This window comes from Haliotis rubra, unplaced genomic scaffold, assembly GCF_003918875.1.
Source record: "Haliotis rubra isolate DU_JTF1 unplaced genomic scaffold, ASM391887v1 Scf749, whole genome shotgun sequence".
Classification (NCBI taxonomy): Eukaryota; Metazoa; Mollusca; class Gastropoda; order Lepetellida; family Haliotidae; genus Haliotis; species Haliotis rubra.
Genome location: NW_025767467.1, coordinates 113,366 through 134,491, shown reverse-complemented (window position 1 = coordinate 134,491; position 21,126 = coordinate 113,366). Strand labels below are relative to the sequence as shown.

Here is a 21,126-nt window from a genome sequence, read left to right as displayed (position 1 = left end):
TAATTTTCTAATCAAAAATGTAATTTTTTAAGTAAAATTGATATTTTTATACTTATCCTGACTCATGCTAAATGCTTGTCTCCTTCCTCTTGCGAATGATAGTGGAACACTTGAAATCCCTTGAAGTTCCCTTCTAAAAAGTGGACGTAAAATCATCCCTCACCCACGGGTAGTCTCCCTTGCCTCCTTTGGCGCCCTTTTTAGTCATGTGACCTGCCATGTTTGTCACTCTCTCTGATTATACGCCCGACACCCGGATTTACAGGAAAATCTAGAGTGCCCTGAGAAGGGAGGTTGGGAGGACTGACCTCATGAGTCAGGATAAGTATAAAATATCAATTTTAATCAGAAAATCACATATTTTTCCTTATCCTGACTAATGCTAAATGCTTGCAGAATCCGTCTGAATCGGTGGTGGGTCAGGCCACTTCCTGGATTTCCTGGCTGATGTTTTACGTCAATGTTCCATTAGTTATCTATTGCAACTCCATTTCTTGATGCGTGCATCAAGTGGAGATGCGACCCTTCTTCATGTACGAGTAATTCCTATACAAGTACAGGGTCTAATCACTCATGCTAATCTGTCCTAGACATGCGCATGGACTTTCAACCATTTACTCTCCAGAGTGTTGGTTTTTTACAAGTCACGTGATAAAGGGTGAGATCCTTCTCAGCGCCTTTGTGGAACCGTTAGTTGTTGTGCTAATATCCATTATAGATGATAACGAGCAGTTTCCGTGCAGAGCGAGTGTGGACGTCAGGGCTCTGACTTCGTGTGGATTGGAGGCTCGTGGAGGCTCAAGTCCTGCTGCTTTGTAGGCCCTTAGTATGACGGCTCTCATCCATACTGATATAGTTGTCCGTGAGACTTCCGTGGGCATCTCGGTGGATAAGGGGATGAAAAGGCGCTTGAATTTTCGTCTCCTAGTCTTTGTCCTTTCTAGGTAGACTTTCAATGCTCTGACAGGGCATAAGGATAGATCCTACATATCCTGTGGCCCAAGGACTGTAGAAAGTGCTGGGATGTGGAACTGTCTGTCTGAAATCCCATCTCAGTCTCAGACGTACGATGTTACGATGTGTTGATTCAAATAGTGTTCTTTCAAAGTCCAGAGCATGTATTTTCTGACATCCGTGCTGCTGTTGCTAGGGCGATCAGGAACACCGTTTTCTGTGTCAGTAGTTCAAAGGATGTCCGTTGTAGAGGCTCGTAGGCTTCACTGGTGAGATGTTGTAGTACTACATTCAGATCCCATGCAGGAGCCTTGAATTTCTTTTGTTGGTCTTCCAACTTGAACGAGCGTAGTAATGCCAGTATCTCTGGTACTTTGGTCAACTTGACACCCGTCTTCATAGTGATAACTGTGCTAAGAGCAGCCAGGTATGTTGATAGTGTTGAACCTTTTAAGTGTCTCGTCTGTCGCAAATGACACAGGTATTCCGCCACTTGAGGATGACATTGACTTGACATTTCCCTATCTGAGGATCCATAATGACGTGAGTCTCTGTATGTAGATCTGTACGTAGATCTGCGTGCAGGTGAACAGTCCCGGAGTGACCATGTATTCCTCCTGAAGTCTTGAGATATCTCTCTAGGTCGCAAAAGATGATTGACGTAATCTCCCCACTGTGAGATGTGGGCCTTCGCGCAGGCTTTCCTCTTCATCCAGGTGCGTTGGAGAGGCTGCTCAACCTTCAGGCAGGTTTGCAGCAACTTTCTGCTGCGCAAAGCGACGTTCCATCATCGACATCATCTGATCTGTAACTGTTGCATAAACAGCTCCTGGTTGAAGTTCTGCAATGTAAATTGAGACTGCTGCAAGGTTGATGATGCTTCTGAGAACGTTGAGGCCTCTTCTAAGTATGCTGCACTTGTGAAGAGTTGACACTGCTGCTATCTCTGGTACCCGATGTCTGCGCTGATATAGTTGCCGATGTAGCTGTTAAAGCAGGCTTCGTCTTCTAGCTGACGACTGTGACATCAGGTATGAGGATGGGGGGGATCATCATACACGTCCGGAGTCTTCTGTGTGTGAAGATCTTCGCAAACCTGGCTGTTTGCGAACCTCATCTGCAGTAGTAACCCTCTAGGGTGTAGCTGCCTCAGGTTTGCGCAGGTCGGAGGTTTTGCGAATGTTGACTGCCATCGTAGGGTTCTGCCGAACTGCTGCTTCTTCAGCGAACCAACGCTCCATCAAGGCCATCATCTGCGTTGTAAACTGCCTCCTAAATCGCCCAGGTCGAAGTTCTGCGTTGTAGGCTGGAACTGGTGTGGCGTGAACGAAGTGTTCACGAACGCTGAGGTGTTGTCTACGTCTATTTCGCTGATGACTGATGTCTGCGTTGTTGGAGGCTGGTCATCGGACAGCTGAGCAGCTGCTGTAGTTGTAGGAGATGACCTAGTCGTCGTGGAGGTCGACTGCGTCGCTCTTATAGCCGATCTGAGAGGTACTTCAGGTAGAAGTATCGGCGGGTCAGCAAACAAAAACGTCTGCTTCGGCAGGCGGCACGATGTCTTCATTAAACAATCTCTGATGAGATGTTTTACCGGAACGAGACGACTTCACTGAAGGTCTGGATGCAGATGACATCTGCTTCGAGGCCGATGAGGACATCTTCTTAGACTGTGATGACGACGTCTCCGACGAGTTAGACCTCTTCTTAGCAGCAGTTAAATCAAGAACAACAGCAGACCGACTGCCCCTGCAACATATGCTCGCAAATTATGTATTTATGCAGTAGAAGACAACACATGGTTACCGGCATTATCTCTGGTTTATCAACTGTGACTTGAGATGACTTCCTCACCTGGTCCATAGTACGTCTATAGATGTAAGATAAATATTGATTATTGCAAATCTGATAAATTAACACAGTATCTGTAACGTAAGCTGGAAGAACATGTATTAACTCTTTCAACACCAGTCAACCAGAGGCATTTACTGCCATGACACCGAGTTCCCAGAGACCCTGAGGTCATAGATGAAGCCTATGTTTATGAAGGAAATTATAAGCTTGTAAAATGTTATTGCTACTACATCCCATACACCATTTAAAAGATCTAATCCTACTGTTGATAAATATGAAGTTTATTTTTATAATATTATTCAAATAATACAACTACAACTTAAATAAATGTATTTTTGAAAGAAAATGCAAGCTTACATTTATAACGTCCAGATAATCAACGAAAGAAGCAAAAACTATGGCGATTTTTTTCCATTTGTGACATGTCATAACATGCCCGTGGCTTTTTCTTTTATATTTTCATTTTAACGTCATCAGAAAATTATTATAAAAAGATTTCTTAAATAATATGCATGGTCGCCTATTTCCCGATATCTGTGGCTTTCCGCTCGGTAACATGACATAACAACGGAAAATACCTCCGTTTTCGAAGCTTCGTATGAATAACATGCAAGGCGAATCGTTTGATATCGGGCATCGTTCAAAAGCTCTGAACATAAACAATATCACTGTACCCTTGCCAAGAGTATTTTCACAGTTGTAAGAAGCGATTTTATTGGATAAAAATTGGTTTCTAATGACGCTTTTTCGCCACAGTCTGCTTTAAGGGTCGTGATTGGTCAAAATCAGACACGTGACCTAAGGCAGCCAATCATATTACGGCAATGGATACCGTCCTCGTAAACGAAAACTTTTAGATTTGGACAAAAGTTTTGGGTAAAATAATGCTATTCTGAACATATTAAGCAAGAAATCGCTACCTATACGTAAATTATGGAACTTATTGGACGTATCGTGCTAGGTTATGACCTGTGACAATAATGCTTCAAGTATATATTTTCGCATTAAACATCGTGTGCGAGCGTGAAGATTGAGGCGGCGAGAGCCGAGATGTCACTTGTCAGTGACTTGACTTACATTTCATGATTGCACAAAAAGATGGAAATACATGTAGTAATTTTATATGTACGTTTGACAACTTTTATGAATGTTGTTGATTTTATGCATTAGTTTATTCAATTTATTTAATGAATTCCTCGAAACATCGTTACTTTGCTCTTTGACAATGTTATTGTGGACCCGCTGCCGAAGCATGTGTCCGAGAATCGTTGTTTTCAATAATATTACCGCGAAAAATAGTTTATAATTTTAATTCTGATGATAATATATGATAAATTGAAATTTAATAAGTGTTTTCAGACATTGTGAAATGTGATAGATTTAATATATGAATCATAAGTCAGGTAGGTTCCTAAAATTATGTCTCATTTTGACGTGACTACTGCCTGGCCACTTAATCGGCCTCCGGTGTCTGGGGACTCATAACGTTGTGGCCACTTAAGCGGCCTGCGGTGTTGAATGGGTTAATGCATGACGGGCATTGGAGGTGAGGATCAGTCACTGATAGCCGGTACCTGTAACACTGCAAGATTCATCAAATGTAACAAAATATGAATAATTTGATGAAAGGTTTGACACACGATGAAAACTAAATATAACCCCAAAACCATACACAATTTAAATTGGATATATGATCTAACTATTTAAGGATATGGTGCCGTATATGGGACTCCAGTGCTCGCCCAACCATCCGCTTGGGCGAAGAAGGAGAGAGTGACAAACATGGCTGGTCATGTGACTGAAGGGAGGGATGATGAGGGATGATTTTACGTCCGCTTTTTAGAAGGGAACTTCAAGGGATTTCAAGTGTTCCACTATCATTCGCAAGAAGGAGGAGACAAGCATTTAGCATGAGTCAGGATAAGGAAAAATTTAAGAATATTTTTTATACACTAACTGCCATAAATACAAAATAGTACAAGAAGAACTTCCGTAAATACAAAATAGTACACACAGAATTTCAATGATTACTCTTGAACCATGGAAGAGATTTTCCTTGGACCAAATAACCCTTTCTCAACGATAATATAAATGTTGCCACTCTTACCACAACATTGTTCTTCTCCGTCTTCTTCTTCAGTATCTTCAGCAGGTACTCCACTCTGGTCTGCAGGTGCTTGCCCTGTGGTTTCATGTCTTCACCAGGAAGAATCTGCAACGAACATCAATAAATAAACACCTTTTAGCCACACAATCGACAACCCACACGAATTCCAGAAATACTGCCAGAACATCCTGTAATTTTAATGCACTAGCCCCCATACACTTGGTTCATGCTCCAAGCAGTACAATAGTACCAGGTTTTCATGAGTTGTGTGCATGTCTGGGCTTGTGCTAGGTTGGACTAATGCCAGGTTGGTAGCACTAGCCCAATGTGATGCTATGCTACATGGATACGTAAATCAGACATCTGAGCACAGTCTAGTCCTTGCTTTATCCCCAACGAATCCCCCATCCCGTGATGAGCAGCGGGCTGAGTAACAACAAGTACCATCTTTCAATGTCTTTTAGTCCAGTACAGCTTGGGATTAAACCACTGACCTTGAGCTCTACAGGCAGATGCACTATTCAGTGAACCACAGAGGCAATCATCAATGGAGTCGTGTGATTTGGCAGGAAGTAAGAATAAACTTGACCTGTATTTTTTACTTCTATATTCTGTCAGTGTTACATTTTGAAATGAGTGCCATAACCTCTTCAATCTGGCAACTCCAATGATACCAAAGGCTCCAATTAAATGCAACTTACAGATGTTTCAGAAAAAAGTTCTCCAGTACAAATGAAATGCCAGTCTGATAGCTACACCTTCTTTCTGTACCCAATGTCCTCAGTGCATCTGTTGCATACCTTTTGGTGGAGGGATAGTTCAGGGTCCATCTTGATGGCCTCCCAGCTGCCCATGCCGTATTCATAGACACCCTTCAACAGGTTGGAGTCATCCTCAATGTCCCACAGGCAGTCCCAGTGCACTTTCTTCACATACATATCCATTTGATACCTGCAACAAAGGAACACGTCGGTGTTGAGAGTGTCAGCATTTGTTGAGACAGCGGTGTTGAGACTGATAGCAGCCTACATCAGCTTCCGAAAGAGTAGTTACATGTGAACTTATTTCATTCCATATTACTATTCAGCTAAGCTAATTGACAACAGGCGAGCAAATTCTACCATAGTTTTTAGACTATACTTCATAATATAGTGTATTTTGCGTGTTTTGTTCATTAAGCGAGTCCAAAGTTTGAGCTTACCTGTTCCTCTCTGCCTTGTCAGCAGGTATTTCCTTAGCCAGTGGCTCCAACTCCTGCTGAGCCTTGACCAGTGAGTTGCAGTTGACCATCACTCCGGACAACTTGAACGTTGGTCCACGACTGTGAGCCTTCTTCCCACCTGCAACACCAGTCTTCATTGGACTTTTGTTCACTGACTATGCACTACATTCATATGGAAAACAACCCAACACAAACCGAATATCAGTTGTCTACTGCTTCTTGATGTAGAATAGAGATGAAAACAAAGCAATAATTGTCCGAGATGCCTGTCTCCAAGCCTTACCTTCAGGTTGTGTCTCCTCAGCCTGCTTGTTCTTGCTCTCCTCTATGGTCTCACTGCAGTGCTTGATCAACATTTCGGCCAAACGCTTTAAGTCAGACTCAGATTTTTCTTGCAATTCTCCATCACAGGCAATGGCATCCAGCCTGAAGAGAGAGATAATGAGACAATGTGATGAGAAATAGATAGAAACATAGCATAATACGTTTACTAATCAGACCACTTATCCAAAACCAATGACACATTACCAACAATCACCCACATCTCTAATTTATACAAGATTGTGACACTGTGGCACATTCTTTAAAAGCGACGCAGCATCAAAGAGTAAAGTACAAATTTCTAACAATTTCTCTTTTTACCTTGTTAGGGGATCTCCAAACTTTTTAAAGCTTTTAACAAATCTTCTAATTTCTGCATCAGTAAATCCCTTCACGGCATCCTTGTTGACAGTGCGAGGTCTCCCTCTCCTTCTGGGTTTGTCTTCATCCTCCTCCTCATCGCTGCCCTCAGATTCCTCTACCTCACGCTTCTTTCGTTTTTTCTTCTCTCCATCAGAATCATACTCCATCTGCAGCTGTAACAGGGATGGGAATGACTTGATGTACCATTTATAATACTTATCCTATTGCAAATGTTCCTGGCTATCCTAACAGGATAGAATTTTTTATGAGCCTTTTAGATTGTGTCAATCTGTCTAAACCAAGGTAGTTTACAGCTGGTAAAATGTTGACATTCTTAGGTGTGAATATATTTTACACTTACGGTGTAATTCCAACGAGTACAAGAAAGGAAAACATAGTGTTTGCCTTTACGAACAAACATAATGACAGAAATGTGACTTTAAACCAATTTTGAATATTTCAACATTACCAATTTCAACTTAAACTTATCCCTTATAACACCTTTATTCCAAGACTACTGTGGGCAAGTGTCTATCTACTGTCTGTAGCCTACTGACCTGCTGTATAGTTTTGCGACTTCGTGGTGGTAGATGCAGCTCCAGCAGTTGCTGCTGCCTCTCCTCCTCCTCCACCTTCTTCCGGTCCTTCTCCGGGATGATGTTGTCCCACACCCGACCTGCGAACAGGAACATACCAACCATAAACTGCATGTCATGGAGAGCAAGTGCAGGTTGTTGTAGTACATCAGTTATATAATGGTGACTGAGCTGATTTGTCCAGTATTCAGCAACATCAAGGTGTGTCAGATGTATGTGGGAGTACCTCCTGTAGTATTGTATGTCTCATAATGGAGAATGAGTTAGAAGATGGGAGGAAAGTCCAAAGTGATGATGGTTACAGATGTTCTTTACCATAAGGAAAAGGCCACTGTGGTACTGGCAAACTGAGGACCGTTGTCTTAATTAACGGAGTTGGGAGTTAACTTTACTTTACACAGTATGTCAGTCAGATGGCTAGCAAATGTGGAAGTCCATAGTGACAAATGTCTAACATTTATCAGTTGGTAAAAACACATGCATGGTACAGCTAAGATCATAGATCAGGACAAATCTGTGGTTAAAACAAGCGATCACATGATCACCTTATATCTCGTTCTATATTATGTATTGTGTGGACTTCTCTTAGTAACTGCCATTATTATGGGATGCGATTAGTCTCAAGTCAATCTTTATTACATGTATGGTACGTATAATAAGTTGTTTGGTTTGTTGTTTAACGCCTCACTCAGCAACATTCCAGCTATATGTCAGCGGTCTGAAAATAATCAAGTCTGGACCAGACAATCCAGTGATCAACAGCAAGATCATTGATCTACGCAATTGGGATACGATGACATGTGTCAACCAAGTCAGCAAGCGTGACCACCCGATCCCATTAGTCGCCTCTTACGACAAGCATGGGTTACTGAAACCGGATCTTCACGTGTTGTGCGAATAATAGATTGCCAACAGAACAACAGACAGGAAGAATTACTATTGACACTGGTGTCTGGATATCATGATCACCTGGGTCATCTGTTTGTTGTTCTTCTTCCATTGTTTCAAAAGAGACCACCTTGAACTGCGAGAGGAGTTCATCGCCTACACATGATGTGTCAGTCTCATGTGTCTCAGCTCGGTTGAGGATGTCATCAATGTCCACCTGCAATCAACAAGATCATTGTGACAACTGCTGAAGTGGCAAAAAACTTGAACCTTCCTTAAGGACGAGTAAGACAACGCAACTGTCCATGCTGTCCTGGGATTCATGCTTCTGAATTAAATCGTCATACAAGACTCTTCAACAGTTTATGTAGTTGGAGTATGAATGTTGTTTAATGCTGTCAGGAAAATCGCAGCACATTACCATGATTCATATTAGCATAAACTGTCAGCATCGAAATTCTACAATCTTTTGATTATTTAACTCAATTGACTACATTCCATTACATTAATCTTTCAGGATTTGAGCTAAAGTTGCTCTGTTTGGACTGACATCCATGCGTATGTACCTGAGGTTCCTCCTCATCTTCATCCATTTCCTTGAACAACTCCTCAGCACCAAACTTCAATATGGCTGCCAGTTCTTCTTTGTTGAATGGTGTAGAATTACTGCAACTAAACAGAACCATCATGACAAGAGACTTGCTTCCAAGAAAGTTTTGTTTTTGTTTGAAGTTTCATGAAGCACTCTGCACTATTCCAATAAGATAGTAATCAGTCAGGACCAGACAATCTAGTGATTGGCATCATGATTATTGATCTAGACAACAATGACTTGAATCAAGCAGGACAGCAAGTTTGACCCTACCCCAACAGTTGAGGCTTTATTCTTACAACAGTATGGTTTCTTGAAGACAATTCTTACGATAACTTCACGGGCAGTTTCTTTAAATTGATAACCCTTGAACCTAGACTATACATATATTAGTCTGAGTAAATGTGAACAGCTGGAATCTCTCAAGATTCTCAATATGAAAGACATAAAATCAATCTAAGTTGAGCAGATGTTGCAGCCTTGTGGACCTACCTAGATGGTGCAGCCCCTTTGTTGAGCACAGTTCGGCCAGTGGTGTCCATCCTCTGGATGACAAGATGATCAAGGACCATCTTCTTCTTGGCACGCTCCACAATGGTCTCTTCCACACTGTTCTTGTTGACCAGGCGATACACACTCACCTGAAAGTAACAACACACAAGCCATTTTGTGAGTTTGCTTTTACATTACACTCCAATACTACTTTGGATGGATTAGTGTGTGTTGGACAACAAAAGTCATGCAGGTACATTGTATGTCTACTACATAGGTGAAACTAGACTAATAAGTTGATACACAAATATCACGATCATCAAATCTGAGATCCTGGAACGAGAACTACACAGCTACCTCACAGCTACACACACATGGAATTACCAAGATGACTAACCATTAAGCTACTTCCACCATTTTCATGTCACACAAAAGGGAAATAGGGTTTCAAACTATTTCTGTCGTCATTACATAGACAATGAATGCTAGGCATACTGCACTCCCTCACCTGGTTCTTCTGGCCTATTCTGTGGGCTCGAGCCTGTGCTTGCAGGTCATTCTGTGGGTTCCAGTCGCTGTCAAAGATGATCACAGTATCAGCTGTTGCTAGGTTCACACCAAGCCCTCCTGCTCGTGTTGACAACAGGAAACAGAAATCCTGGAACAAAGCCCAGTTGTTATCTCATAAGCATACATAAGTTCTGAGATTTCTAAACAATTTGCTAAAGTATTGTTTTACATTTCAAGTGTACAGTTGAGTGGGTATAGTTACTGCATGGTTGAGGTACTCCCTCCTTACCTGAGAGCCTTCTGCATTAAAGTGGTCCATGGCTTGTTTCCTGAGTTCACCACGTATAGACCCATCTAGTCTCTGAAAAACATATCAAAATTTCAAAGTTTCCCTATCTCAAATAAACACCTCCAAAGAACACGACTGTTTATTATCAGCTTAACAAAAGAGCCATGTGAAGCAAGTCTCTCTTGATAGAAGACATACCTGATAATGAAAGCGCTTGTACTGAAGGTACTCTGCAATGATGTCCAACATCCGGACCATCTGGGAAAATATCAGTACCCGATGCCCTGTTTCCTTTAGTCGTGTCAACAGCTTGTCGAGCAGCAGCATCTTACCACTCCCTCGCAACAATCTCTGCAGTCAAACAATTATAATTCGTAAATGCAAGTCATGGTATTCATTTCAAATCATTTACACAACTTAACAATCAACAAGCATTGTCACTAAGGTTATGTAATCCCCTGCCGCAAATTATCAAATCAAACTTATAAAGTAATGAAAGTTTAAGTTAAATGTCAACCTCTTTTGATATCTTGCTCGTTAGTTGTTCAAACACACACATATTTTCAAGACTGACTTTGACCTTGACATGAATGTCATAGTGTATGAAATAGGCAAAAATAGTACTAAAGAAATTGCTTATTGGAAAACATTCAAGGGAAGTCTTGAAAGTCTATGAAGAAAATCCAGTGAACCGTTCTTGAAATATCTTGCTGACAATTCAGGTTAACATGCTGAAATCTTCAAAGTGTCGCCATGACCTTGAAAATTATGTGAAGGTCACCAAAATTTACTGGGCCTTCCCTAGATAAAGCTTGGTGTTGAAAATGAAGAAAATCCAGGGAACGGTTCTTGAGATAGCTTAACATGCAGGTTAACATGCTGAAATTTTCAGTGTCGCCATGACCTTGAAAATTGTGTGAAGGTCACTAAAATCATCTTGGCCCTGTGCCTTCCCTAGATAAACATTGGTATTGAATATGAAGAAAATCCAGTGAACGGTTCTTGAGACAGCTTAACATGCAGGTAAAACGTTAAAATCCCCTTGTGACCTTGAAATGAAGGTCAAGGTCACCAAACCTGACTTGGACCTTTCTTATACTGTGATGAAGCTAGGTACCAAATATGAAAAGAGTCTAGTCAACGGTTCTTAAGATATTCCACTTCGTATGTACGTACGGACGGACGGAGCCTAATATTATACCCCCGCTTCGCGGTAAACGAGCGGCGGGGGATAATAAAAACAGTCAACTAAAGGCAAATATGTGATTCTTAGTAATCGTTAAGTAGTATACAAACAAATAGGCATGAATTATATAATGCATGTTACTATGGGACTTATAGCGGACTTAATATATTTATAGGTAAATATGTTTTTTGCAATATTGTTGATGTTTGAACTACTCACTATCAACCTGTCTTGGAAGTCCTCACCCTCTGGTGGGCGTGTCAATTCAGCATGATTGCAGCACTTTTTTAACTCCATAATGATGTTTACAAAACTGCTAACATTGCCTTTCAGGCCTCTGCTTAGTGCTCGATAGTTTTTCGTCAAAATCCACCTGAAAACAGAATGAAATGTTACAAATGCAGTCAAAAAATGGAAATATTCACTCAAATAAACATGTGCCAACTTTTCTTGCATTTTTAACAAAACTTTTCAGCAATGTCAGATTTCCTTTCAAGTCAAAATATACGGAAGGTGAATTTTACGACACCTGGTGCAGGTTTTGCTCACTTGTAGTACTGCTTCTGTATTGATGACATCTCCACTCGTAGAATTTGTTCAACCTGAAACAAAGTGAGTGAGTTGAGTAAAAATATGTAATTTTTAGAGTAAAATTGATATTTTATACTTATCCTGACTCATGCTCTTTTGCTTGTCTTCTTCTTCTTGCGAACATAGTGGAACACTTGTATCTCCTTATTTGAAGCCCCCTCCAAAATAAAATCACTAATTGGTACTCACCACGAGTTGCTCCCCTTTGTTTCCACTGGCGGGAAAGGTGTCGCCACCCTCTGGCCATGTGCTCCACTCTCTCCTGATTTAGCGAGCCCAACACTTGAATTTACAGGGAAATCCAAAGTGTTATGTGGGGAGGATGGAGGAAGCTATCATGAGTCAGGATAAGTATAAAATATCAATTTTACTCTAAAATTTACATATTTTCCTTATCCCGACTCATGCTCTTTGCTTGTAGCATCCCACGGAACGGAGGTGGGTAACAGAATACTTTGGATTTATAATTAGTGATTTTGTATAGATATACTGTAATATCCCCCTACGGAACTTCATGAAGGCTTAGATTTAGGATGTTTCCTGTATAAAGAAAACCATAGGTTATATAAAGCCATTAAAGGGGAATTACATTATGAATATATTGAACAATACATATAAATTATATATATATATATAGGTGACTCTGATAGAGGCACTGAAATTGACTATACCAAAGTATATGCTTAAGGTTGAATACTTAAGCTGAACATATATACATAGCCCTAAAACTCCGTGAGAGTTATAAGCTAGATGAGTATGTATAAAATACATATTAATCTTGTGAGGATAATATTTTAACGCCTCACGAGGGACTGTCAGTTGCTGAGCGAGGACCAGTGGTCCTGAATGGTGAATGCCAGAGACATCTTCTGTAGTGATGTCTCTTAGGTAGTGATTAGCAAATACCATGTTAGATTTCCAATAGCATCCTTCCATAATCGTGTTCAAGGAACAGTTACGTGTAGGGCTTAGGGTAGAGGCCAGTGCCCTGATCTCATGTGGATTTGATGCTGTTGGTGGGTCCAAGCCTGCTGCCTTATAGGCATGAGAGAATGACAGTCCTTATCCAAATAGATATTGTGGTCTGTGACACTTCTGTTTGATTCAGAGGCTTATAAGGGATGAATAAACGCTTTGAGAAATCTTCTCCTTGTTTTGGATCGTCAGAATAAACTTTGAGCTCTTACCGGACACAGTGATAGGTCTTGTGTATCTTGTGATCCGAGAATAGAGGATAGCCGGATGTGGAATAATCTGTCTGGTTGACCTGGCAGTTGATTTTTTAGCATGAAATCCCATCTTAATCCGAGGTGCTGTGTTATGATTGTCATCAAACTGTATCCTCTCGTAATCCAGAGCCGTGAATTTCAGACATTCTTGCTGCTGTGGCTAGCGATAGCAGAAACAGTGTTTTCTGTGAGAGAAATTCAAAGTTTGTCGATTCCAAAGGTTCATAGACCTCACTCGGTGAGGTGTTGTAACACTACATTCAGATCCCAAGCTGGGCGTGGAACTTCCGCTTTGGTCCTCCAATCGAAAGCTCGTGAGTAAAGGCCAGTAACTCTGGAGATCTTGTCAATTTGACACCCGTTCTCATGGTGATTACAGAACTAAGCGCGGCAAGATATGTTGATATCGTTGAACCTTTTAAATGTTTGTTTTGGCGTGGGTAACACAAATAGTCTGCCACTTGAGGTTGTGAAGCCTCTCTTGCTGTAAACCCTTTCTTTGTTGCATAATTTTCAAACTGTGCCACTTGTCGTCGCATTGCCACTGAGTTGAGTAACGTAGCGCGCAAGCGTGACTGCTTTGCCGCCTGGCAGAATATCCTCTCTTGTTTAAACACATTTGTATACAGTCCATAATGCAGTAGTTGGAACATTACTGGGTTTCCGTGCACTTGTTTGGTGTGAGGATGAATTAACAGGTTTCTTGCGCTTGGGTAGCTCCAGTGTTGGTTGACCGATTTCTTGAATTAGTATGGGAAACCACGTTCTGGCCGCCAGTAGGGCTTAATTCAAAGTGAGTTAACTAGGCTCTGTGTTTGTCTGATTTTCTGTAATACTTGAGGTATTATTGTTGGCGGGCGGAAACGCCGCATCGCATTGAGGCCTTCCCATGATAGACTTAGAGCCGCCCGCTGCCCGCTTGGGGTCTGGGACTGGTGACACGAATGTCGGTAGCTGATTGTTGAATCGCTGGGCTTAATAGGTCTATTAGCTGGCTCCCTAATTGCTTGATTATCTGTGCAAAAATTTCCTGTTGATCATCCACTCTGTCGGTGATGGTAGATGAGGCCGAGAGAGCTGCTAGTATATTTCTGGCTCGAAATGTGCACTGCTCTGACATGTAGATTTAGATCTTGTATTAAATCGAACAGTTGAAAGCTTAGGTTCAAAAGGTTCATCGATCTCGTTGAGCCTTGCTTGTTTATGTAGAACGCCACTGTCGAATTGTCTGTATGGATCATTAGGCATTTTGTAGAAATGTGCTCCAATGTAGAATGGCGTTGATTACAGCTTTCATTTCTAGACTGTTTATATGGAGTTTGCATTCTTGCTGATTCCATAACCCTGATATCGTGGTGGTTGGTGAGATGAGCTCCCAACCTTGGAGTGACGCTGCCTACATACAGATGGGTTTTGTATTCCTGCTCTGCTAAACAAATCCCTTCGCAGACATTCGATTTCTTGGTCCACCATAGTAGATGTGGTCTGAGATGTTTCTGTAGACTGAATGGTTGTACATCGCTGAGATGCGCGCTGATGAGGACCTGTAGGGGACGTAACTGTAATCTGCCTGTGACAGTCATGTCTTGGGCTGATGAGAAGACCTAGTAGGCTCTGCCATTGTCGCAGTGGTAACGGAGAGAGTAGAGCTGGTGGAATGGTCTGCTGTATCTTGAGCCAACGGTCTTCTGGTACCATAATATCACGGTTGCGATTTGTGATGAATCGAATACCTAGGAACTGCAGGTCTTGGCGATGGTACTAGGTCCGACTTATAAGTTTACTAACCAACCTAGTTGTGTTAGTAGCTTTATGATGTAATTTAACTGTAGTTTGAGATGCAGTGGATCTTGATCTACTTGTATCCCGTCGTCGAGGTAAAACGCACTGGCGTAGTCTCTTGGCGATGTAGAAATTTGATAATCGGTTTCGTTATCCTCGTGATTGGCCTGGGGCTGATGATATTCAATGGGAGTACTTTCCACTGGTAATGTAGCCCTTCTAGAGTAAATCGTAGGTATTTCCTGGAATCGGGATGAATGGGGATGTGCAGGTAGGCATCCTGTAGATCTATGCTGCCCATGTAGTCCATAGGACTAAATCATCTAAGCGTAACTGAGGTAAATGTATCATGCTTGAAACTTCGGTGGTTTCGTAGATAGTTCTTGTTGAAAAAGCTCATGTTGTAGATGAGTCTGTATTTCCTCCGTGGAGTTTTTCTTGGGAACTAGGAAAACTGGGGAGTAGAAACCTGGTTCGACGTTTGCTTGATCTATTACTTTTATGGCCTGTTTGGATAGGAGTGATGAAACAGCCTCTCTTATCTTTGGTAGTTGTTGTGCTTGTAACCGAACTTGGGGGTTTGATTGTCAGCGGAGGCTTGGCCTGTAGAGGGATAATAATCCGTGTTGAAGAATGTTGGAGACGTAAGGGTCTTGCAATATTCCCCAGTTTTCCCAGTGTAGTTGGAGGCGCCCACCCACTTGAGCTGGCTGTACTGGAACGGCTGGGGTGGAAGACTCCAGTCGCTCCGAACCTGTGTTTCAGCGCCTATAATTGCGGAACCTCTGGGTGTCCTGCCTCTTCCTGATCCTCCTCTATAGTTGCCATATGGGCTTACGTAAAAGAATCTTTACCTCTAGAGCTGGCTATCTTCCTGTCTCTTGCTCTTTGTAGGCCCGTGAACTTAGATCTGCCTGAGAGTATCTTTGTGAAGTCGACGAATGACGCTGGCTAGTGTGTCCATCGATCTAATCATAAGGACTTCCCTGGAATCCTTAGAGACTTCCTTGGCTTACTTTTGTCGATTTCTCCGTCAAGATGGATGTTGTCGACCACGGGGCTGTATAAAGTGGGGCTGTAAAGTTCTCCCCAATTACAGGAGGCGAGGAGGCCTTGACGACGAGCTAAGGTCAGTGCTGCTGAAACAGATGTAAGATGATCCGCTAAAAAACTGCTGATCTTTCTTTTGCATAAGTAAGGCAGAATAAATCATTCTATCATCTTCCGTCAGTGGAATCCGAATCTAGTAATAAGAGTCTCATTGATCGCCCTAGATCTATTTAACCCAAAGAACATACCGCCTCATCATGGTTTCTATATGAGCCAACTTGCGATCATCCATCTTGTAAATCTTGTTCTTTACATCGCTGATGATCTTATAGTTCTCATCGATGTCCTGGGCCTTGTAGAAGGAGTCCATGTTATGCGTGGAGAACTTCTTGGCTTGAAAGTTGGGCAGATGTGGTATCTGAACTTTCTCGTGAGCTTTCTGGAAAGCTGCATCTAGATTCTGTGGCACTGCCGCTAATCGGGTCGATCGGGGTAGAGTGATTGCATCTGGATCATCTTCCTTCATCAAATACGCTCATGCTGTATTGCCACTTTTAGATGGTGATGTGAGATCTAGGTTATTGACCATCCAATACCGTATCTCTGCATCAGAAAATATGATTCCTCCATCATCCTCAAAACCATCATCATTAACAAATTGTAGCTGCTCTTCGACTGCGTGTAGCTGTCTGTATATCTGATGAGGTTTGTGGCGATCTAGTTGACTTGTGCGCCGCTCTATGTGGAGATCTGACGGGTGATCGCCTGGTGATGAACGGCGGAGATCGTCTATGGGATGATCTTCGAGACTTGTGAGGTGAATGTTGATAGCTTCGCGAAGCTCTTCGGCAGTCCCTCGATGTTCTTCTAGATGATGAGGATCTGGAATCATATGTCCTTCGCGAATGCCTTCGCGAAGCTTCATTTGCGTCCGGTCCGGGGGATCGATGATATGACCTTTGCGAAGGCCTCCGTGATGTCTGATGGTCTGAGTCCATATCTAGAGATGAAATCGAAGATGGTGATGATCTCTCCGGCCTTCGCGAAGGCCTTCGCGAAGGCTGTACATCTAGGTCCTTCGTCAAGGTGGTGCGGGACTTCCTTCGCGAAGGTGACATCGTCTTGGCTGCTACGTTGACGGGGGGTGCCTCTGGGGTGCTGTCTACGTTGGAGCCTTCGCGAAGTCTCGGACCCTGCTTGCGCAGTTTGTAGTGGTCCTCCATGATGTTCATAAACTGCCGCATCATGTCTTCTGGGATGATCTGTGTCGAAGTCGTCGGCGTCTTTTCTGCGATGGGGTTCACATCAATGACGTCTGACGTCGGTGTAGAGGCATCAGGCTGCATGGTGATCTCTGCAGAAGTCACAGTCGCTGACACCGGTCGCTTCTTCTGCCGTAAGTCGGGGATGATTATCGGCTGATCATCGTAGAGGCCCAACTCTGCTGCTGGAACGATCTCGGCTGAGAAAGTTCTTGCTGTCTTCGTAGATTTCCCTTTGGAAGTCTGCGCTGCCCTGGGTGTCCTCAATCTGCGTTGAGACGACGATGAGGCCCTCTTAGACTTGGTCTGCAATGACGGGATGTCTGGGGAGGCCGGTCGTTTCTTCGAGGTAACGGACTGCGTCCCACGTTCCTCTGCCGCAGGGGTCTCTAGCAGAACACCAGACGGGAGAGGGTCGATCGCTAGCAGCTGACTGGATGGAATATCTGGACTCTCTGCCATGTTTTGCCCTTGTTTGCGTGATCTATCTGCAGCGTCCTTAAAGACCTAAAGATGATATTTATTAAATGCAGAATGAGATAAATTAATGCAGTAACTGCAACGCGTGAATTAAACGCAGTACGGCAGGAACAACTAGGGCATATTACATGTGGATCGGAGGCAGAAAAACGTAATCTACAAATCGCACAGATTTTCATCAACGTAAAAGCTAGCTGAACAATCACGCGAATACACGCGGAATAAACAGTAGAAATACGATAATTAATCAATACAAATAGTAAAGGATACTAGCTATACCTCTATAGTAACCTATGAGAGGTAAAAACTAAGAGATTATCAAAGGATATGGTGTGTAAGGAGACACAAGGCGCTCTCACATCCTGCTCACTGGGCGAAGAAGGAGAGAGTGAAGCACATGGCCAGAGGGTGGCGACACCTTTCCCGCCAGGGGAAACAAAGGGGAGCAACTTGTGGTGAGTACCAATTAGTGATTTTATTTTGAAGGGAGCTTCAAATAAGGAGATACAAGTGTTCCACTATGTTCGCAAGAAGAAGAAGACAAGCAAAAGAGCATGGGTCAGGATAAGGAAAAATATATGGTCTTGCTAACTATGGAAAACAAATGGAATAAAACATGATTTTCTCTTCTGGTCAGCAGTCCTGGCCCGGATCAGCCATTATTACCTCAGATCATTCGACCACACATGACGCTATCAATCATAAGTGTTAATGTGATCTGCTGCTCAGTACTACTCATCAGTAACTACTTTGACTAATGTGTAGGGCACATAAATTAACTTTACTGGTTGTACAATCATTTGGACACAAGGCAACTAACATCTATATGATACAATCCAAACACCAACACAGTAATATTCAAAGCAATAATAACTACAAAGTGTTTTAACTCGCGAAAAACAGATCTCCCCCTTCCCCCAATTCAACATTGAGACCTCAAACAATTCATTTGATTCCTTCAATTTCAAAATCTCTATGTATGAAAAAATGAAATTGAAAAAATAAATAATCAAACCCCCAAAAGGTACACCTACATGATATGGAGAGGCAGTATAGCAAATTTGGTAAAGATGGATCAAATAGTTTCAGAATTTTGCTCTGGAAACGAACTTTACCCTTCAAAAAGAGTAAGTCCAAATTGTTGCCATGAAAACAGAAAAAGCTAAAATTGAAAAATAACTCAAACCCCCAAATGACACATCTACATGATATGGAGAGGCAGTATACCACATTTGGTGAAGATTGTTCACGTAGTTTTAGAGTTAGGTTAAGGAAACAATGGGAACGCCAACGCCGACAGAAACTCAACCACAAAACAACAGAAGAATCACAATTCTGAGATGCTTCGCTAGAAGATCAAAGACACCGACAGGAGGTGAGGTGAAATTGGGTTTAACGTCGTGCTTGAGAATATTTCGCTCATATGACGACGTGCATGCGTGTGTATGTGTTGCTGCTTGTACTAGCCCAGACTTAAGCTGGTTTTATAGTGCTAGCTCACTGAGATACCATGCCACAGTGAAGCATGAATACCCCACTCAGACACAGTATACTGACTCCGAGCCGACCAGTCCTTGTTGTACCCATTAATGCAGAGCACCAGGCAGGGACCAACAAGTACCATATTTTAACGTATTTTGGTATGACGCGGTCGGGGATCGAACCCGCGACCTTCCGCTCTAACCACTACACCACGGAGGCGGCCAACACCGACAGGACTCTACCAGGCGATAAAGTACACTTTTGTGCATGACGACATAGTGTACTGACGTCACTACAACATTCTTGTCTGCCCCCTCGTAATCAAACGTACCCTCGGTAACCGACGTCACGATGCATGTCAGTTGTCATCGCCTCATAAAGTCTCCCACCAAAAAACTACTCCATAGCACCCTGTTTAATGCTTGCAGTTACTTCACTTGGCTAACTTCACTTGGCTAACATCACTGGTGGAAACATTTTTTTTCTCAAAATTTTTCGATGGATAAATGTCTCAGCTCAAACAATTAAACAGCGACACAGCAATGTTTGCTGATTGAGGCTATGTCCACAGTTCAACAACGCATCGCACAATGTCAACTTCATCTGGATTTACTGTTCAAACCTTACGTTGGTAGTAGAAGTGCAAAGTTCACATTTCCCAATGTGGTTTACGACAATCAGACGTAACTAAAATAATGCAGAGAAGATATTTAACCAGATCAAACTGTTTACCATTTGTTTTCACAGGAACATGCATCTTAACATAGGGGGGCAGACACGTCACTGGAAGAGCCCGTCAGATAGCCCCTAATGAGGATTGTTAATTGAGGTCACCGGTCACTTCAGTAAATATTTATTGGTCGACTTTTTTCCTAGCTCTTACTTTGGCTGGCAGTGATTTCTCTACATCCTTCTTCACTCGACGAATGAGATAGGGTTCAAGTTCTCGATGGAGAGCAGCAAAACCTGTCTTGTCAGCTTTGGAATGCTTCAACTCAAAGTCAGACCAACGGTCAAACCTAAAAACAATTTGTGAGACAATAAGCGAATGATCAAAGTGTTTCTTGTTCAAAGTGAGAGTGGTTCCTAAATTAAATGCTAGAGAACTTCTAAAGTTAAATTCCATGTCAAATTATCGAACAAGCACACATGCATTATTATTTTGCAATTTTCACATGTTTTGGTCAGCTATTTTAACTGGTCGTCTGGAAACAAACTGCAACAAGCATTGTCACTAAGGTGACATAATCCCCCGCCGCAAATTATCAAATCAAACTTAAAAAGTAATGAAAGTTTAAGATGAAGTTAAATGTCAACAAAAACATGACCAGTCAACCTCTCTTGATATCTTCTCTTTAGTTGTTCAAACACACAGATATTTTCAAGACCGACTTTGACCTTGACATGAATTACTTAAATTCATTAACTGGAAAAAGTTAAAAACATAACAGGTTCTGAAAATAGTTCCATCTCCTCATCTGGTTCTTACTTTTCAGGCATGATGAAATGAAGGAGAGACCAGAGTTCCTTGAGAGAGTTCTGGAGCGGAGTTCCTGTGATGAGGATGCGATGATTTGTGTCGAAGTCTTTTAAACATTTGTACAGCATGGAGTCATCATTTTTCAGTCGATGTGCTTCATCCACACCGAGGAAAGCCCATTGATGACTACCTAAGAAAGACTGGTTTAACAAAGAACATCCTGATGTAACTGGCATTTAGAACATAATCAAGAAGATTTTACACAGGCAGACACTTAGACAGTATATTGGTTACAGGTCTCACATAATATCCCAAAATACTGGACATGATATATATCAATCCTTCTAGGTATATGTTCATTTGTCTCAAAGCTGTGTGATCCGAACATTTAATGAG

General features: G+C 42.1%; 1 protein-coding gene across 1 annotated transcript in view; it reads right to left on the bottom strand.

The window, feature by feature from the left end:
- Positions 1-21,126, bottom strand: part of LOC124260041 (chromodomain-helicase-DNA-binding protein 1-like) — a 46,094-nt gene that overhangs the window by 2,700 nt on the left and 22,268 nt on the right. Inside the window, 16 exon segments of the mRNA XM_046694284.1 lie at positions 4,916-5,020; positions 5,716-5,866; positions 6,117-6,255; positions 6,421-6,563; positions 6,780-6,994; positions 7,379-7,497; positions 8,387-8,522; positions 8,872-8,977; positions 9,390-9,538; positions 9,898-10,047; positions 10,189-10,260; positions 10,387-10,539; positions 11,594-11,747; positions 11,924-11,976; positions 20,134-20,269; positions 20,740-20,930. Of these exon segments, the coding sequence (XP_046550240.1) occupies positions 4,916-5,020; positions 5,716-5,866; positions 6,117-6,255; positions 6,421-6,563; positions 6,780-6,994; positions 7,379-7,497; positions 8,387-8,522; positions 8,872-8,977; positions 9,390-9,538; positions 9,898-10,047; positions 10,189-10,260; positions 10,387-10,539; positions 11,594-11,747; positions 11,924-11,976; positions 20,134-20,269; positions 20,740-20,930 (2,172 nt within the window).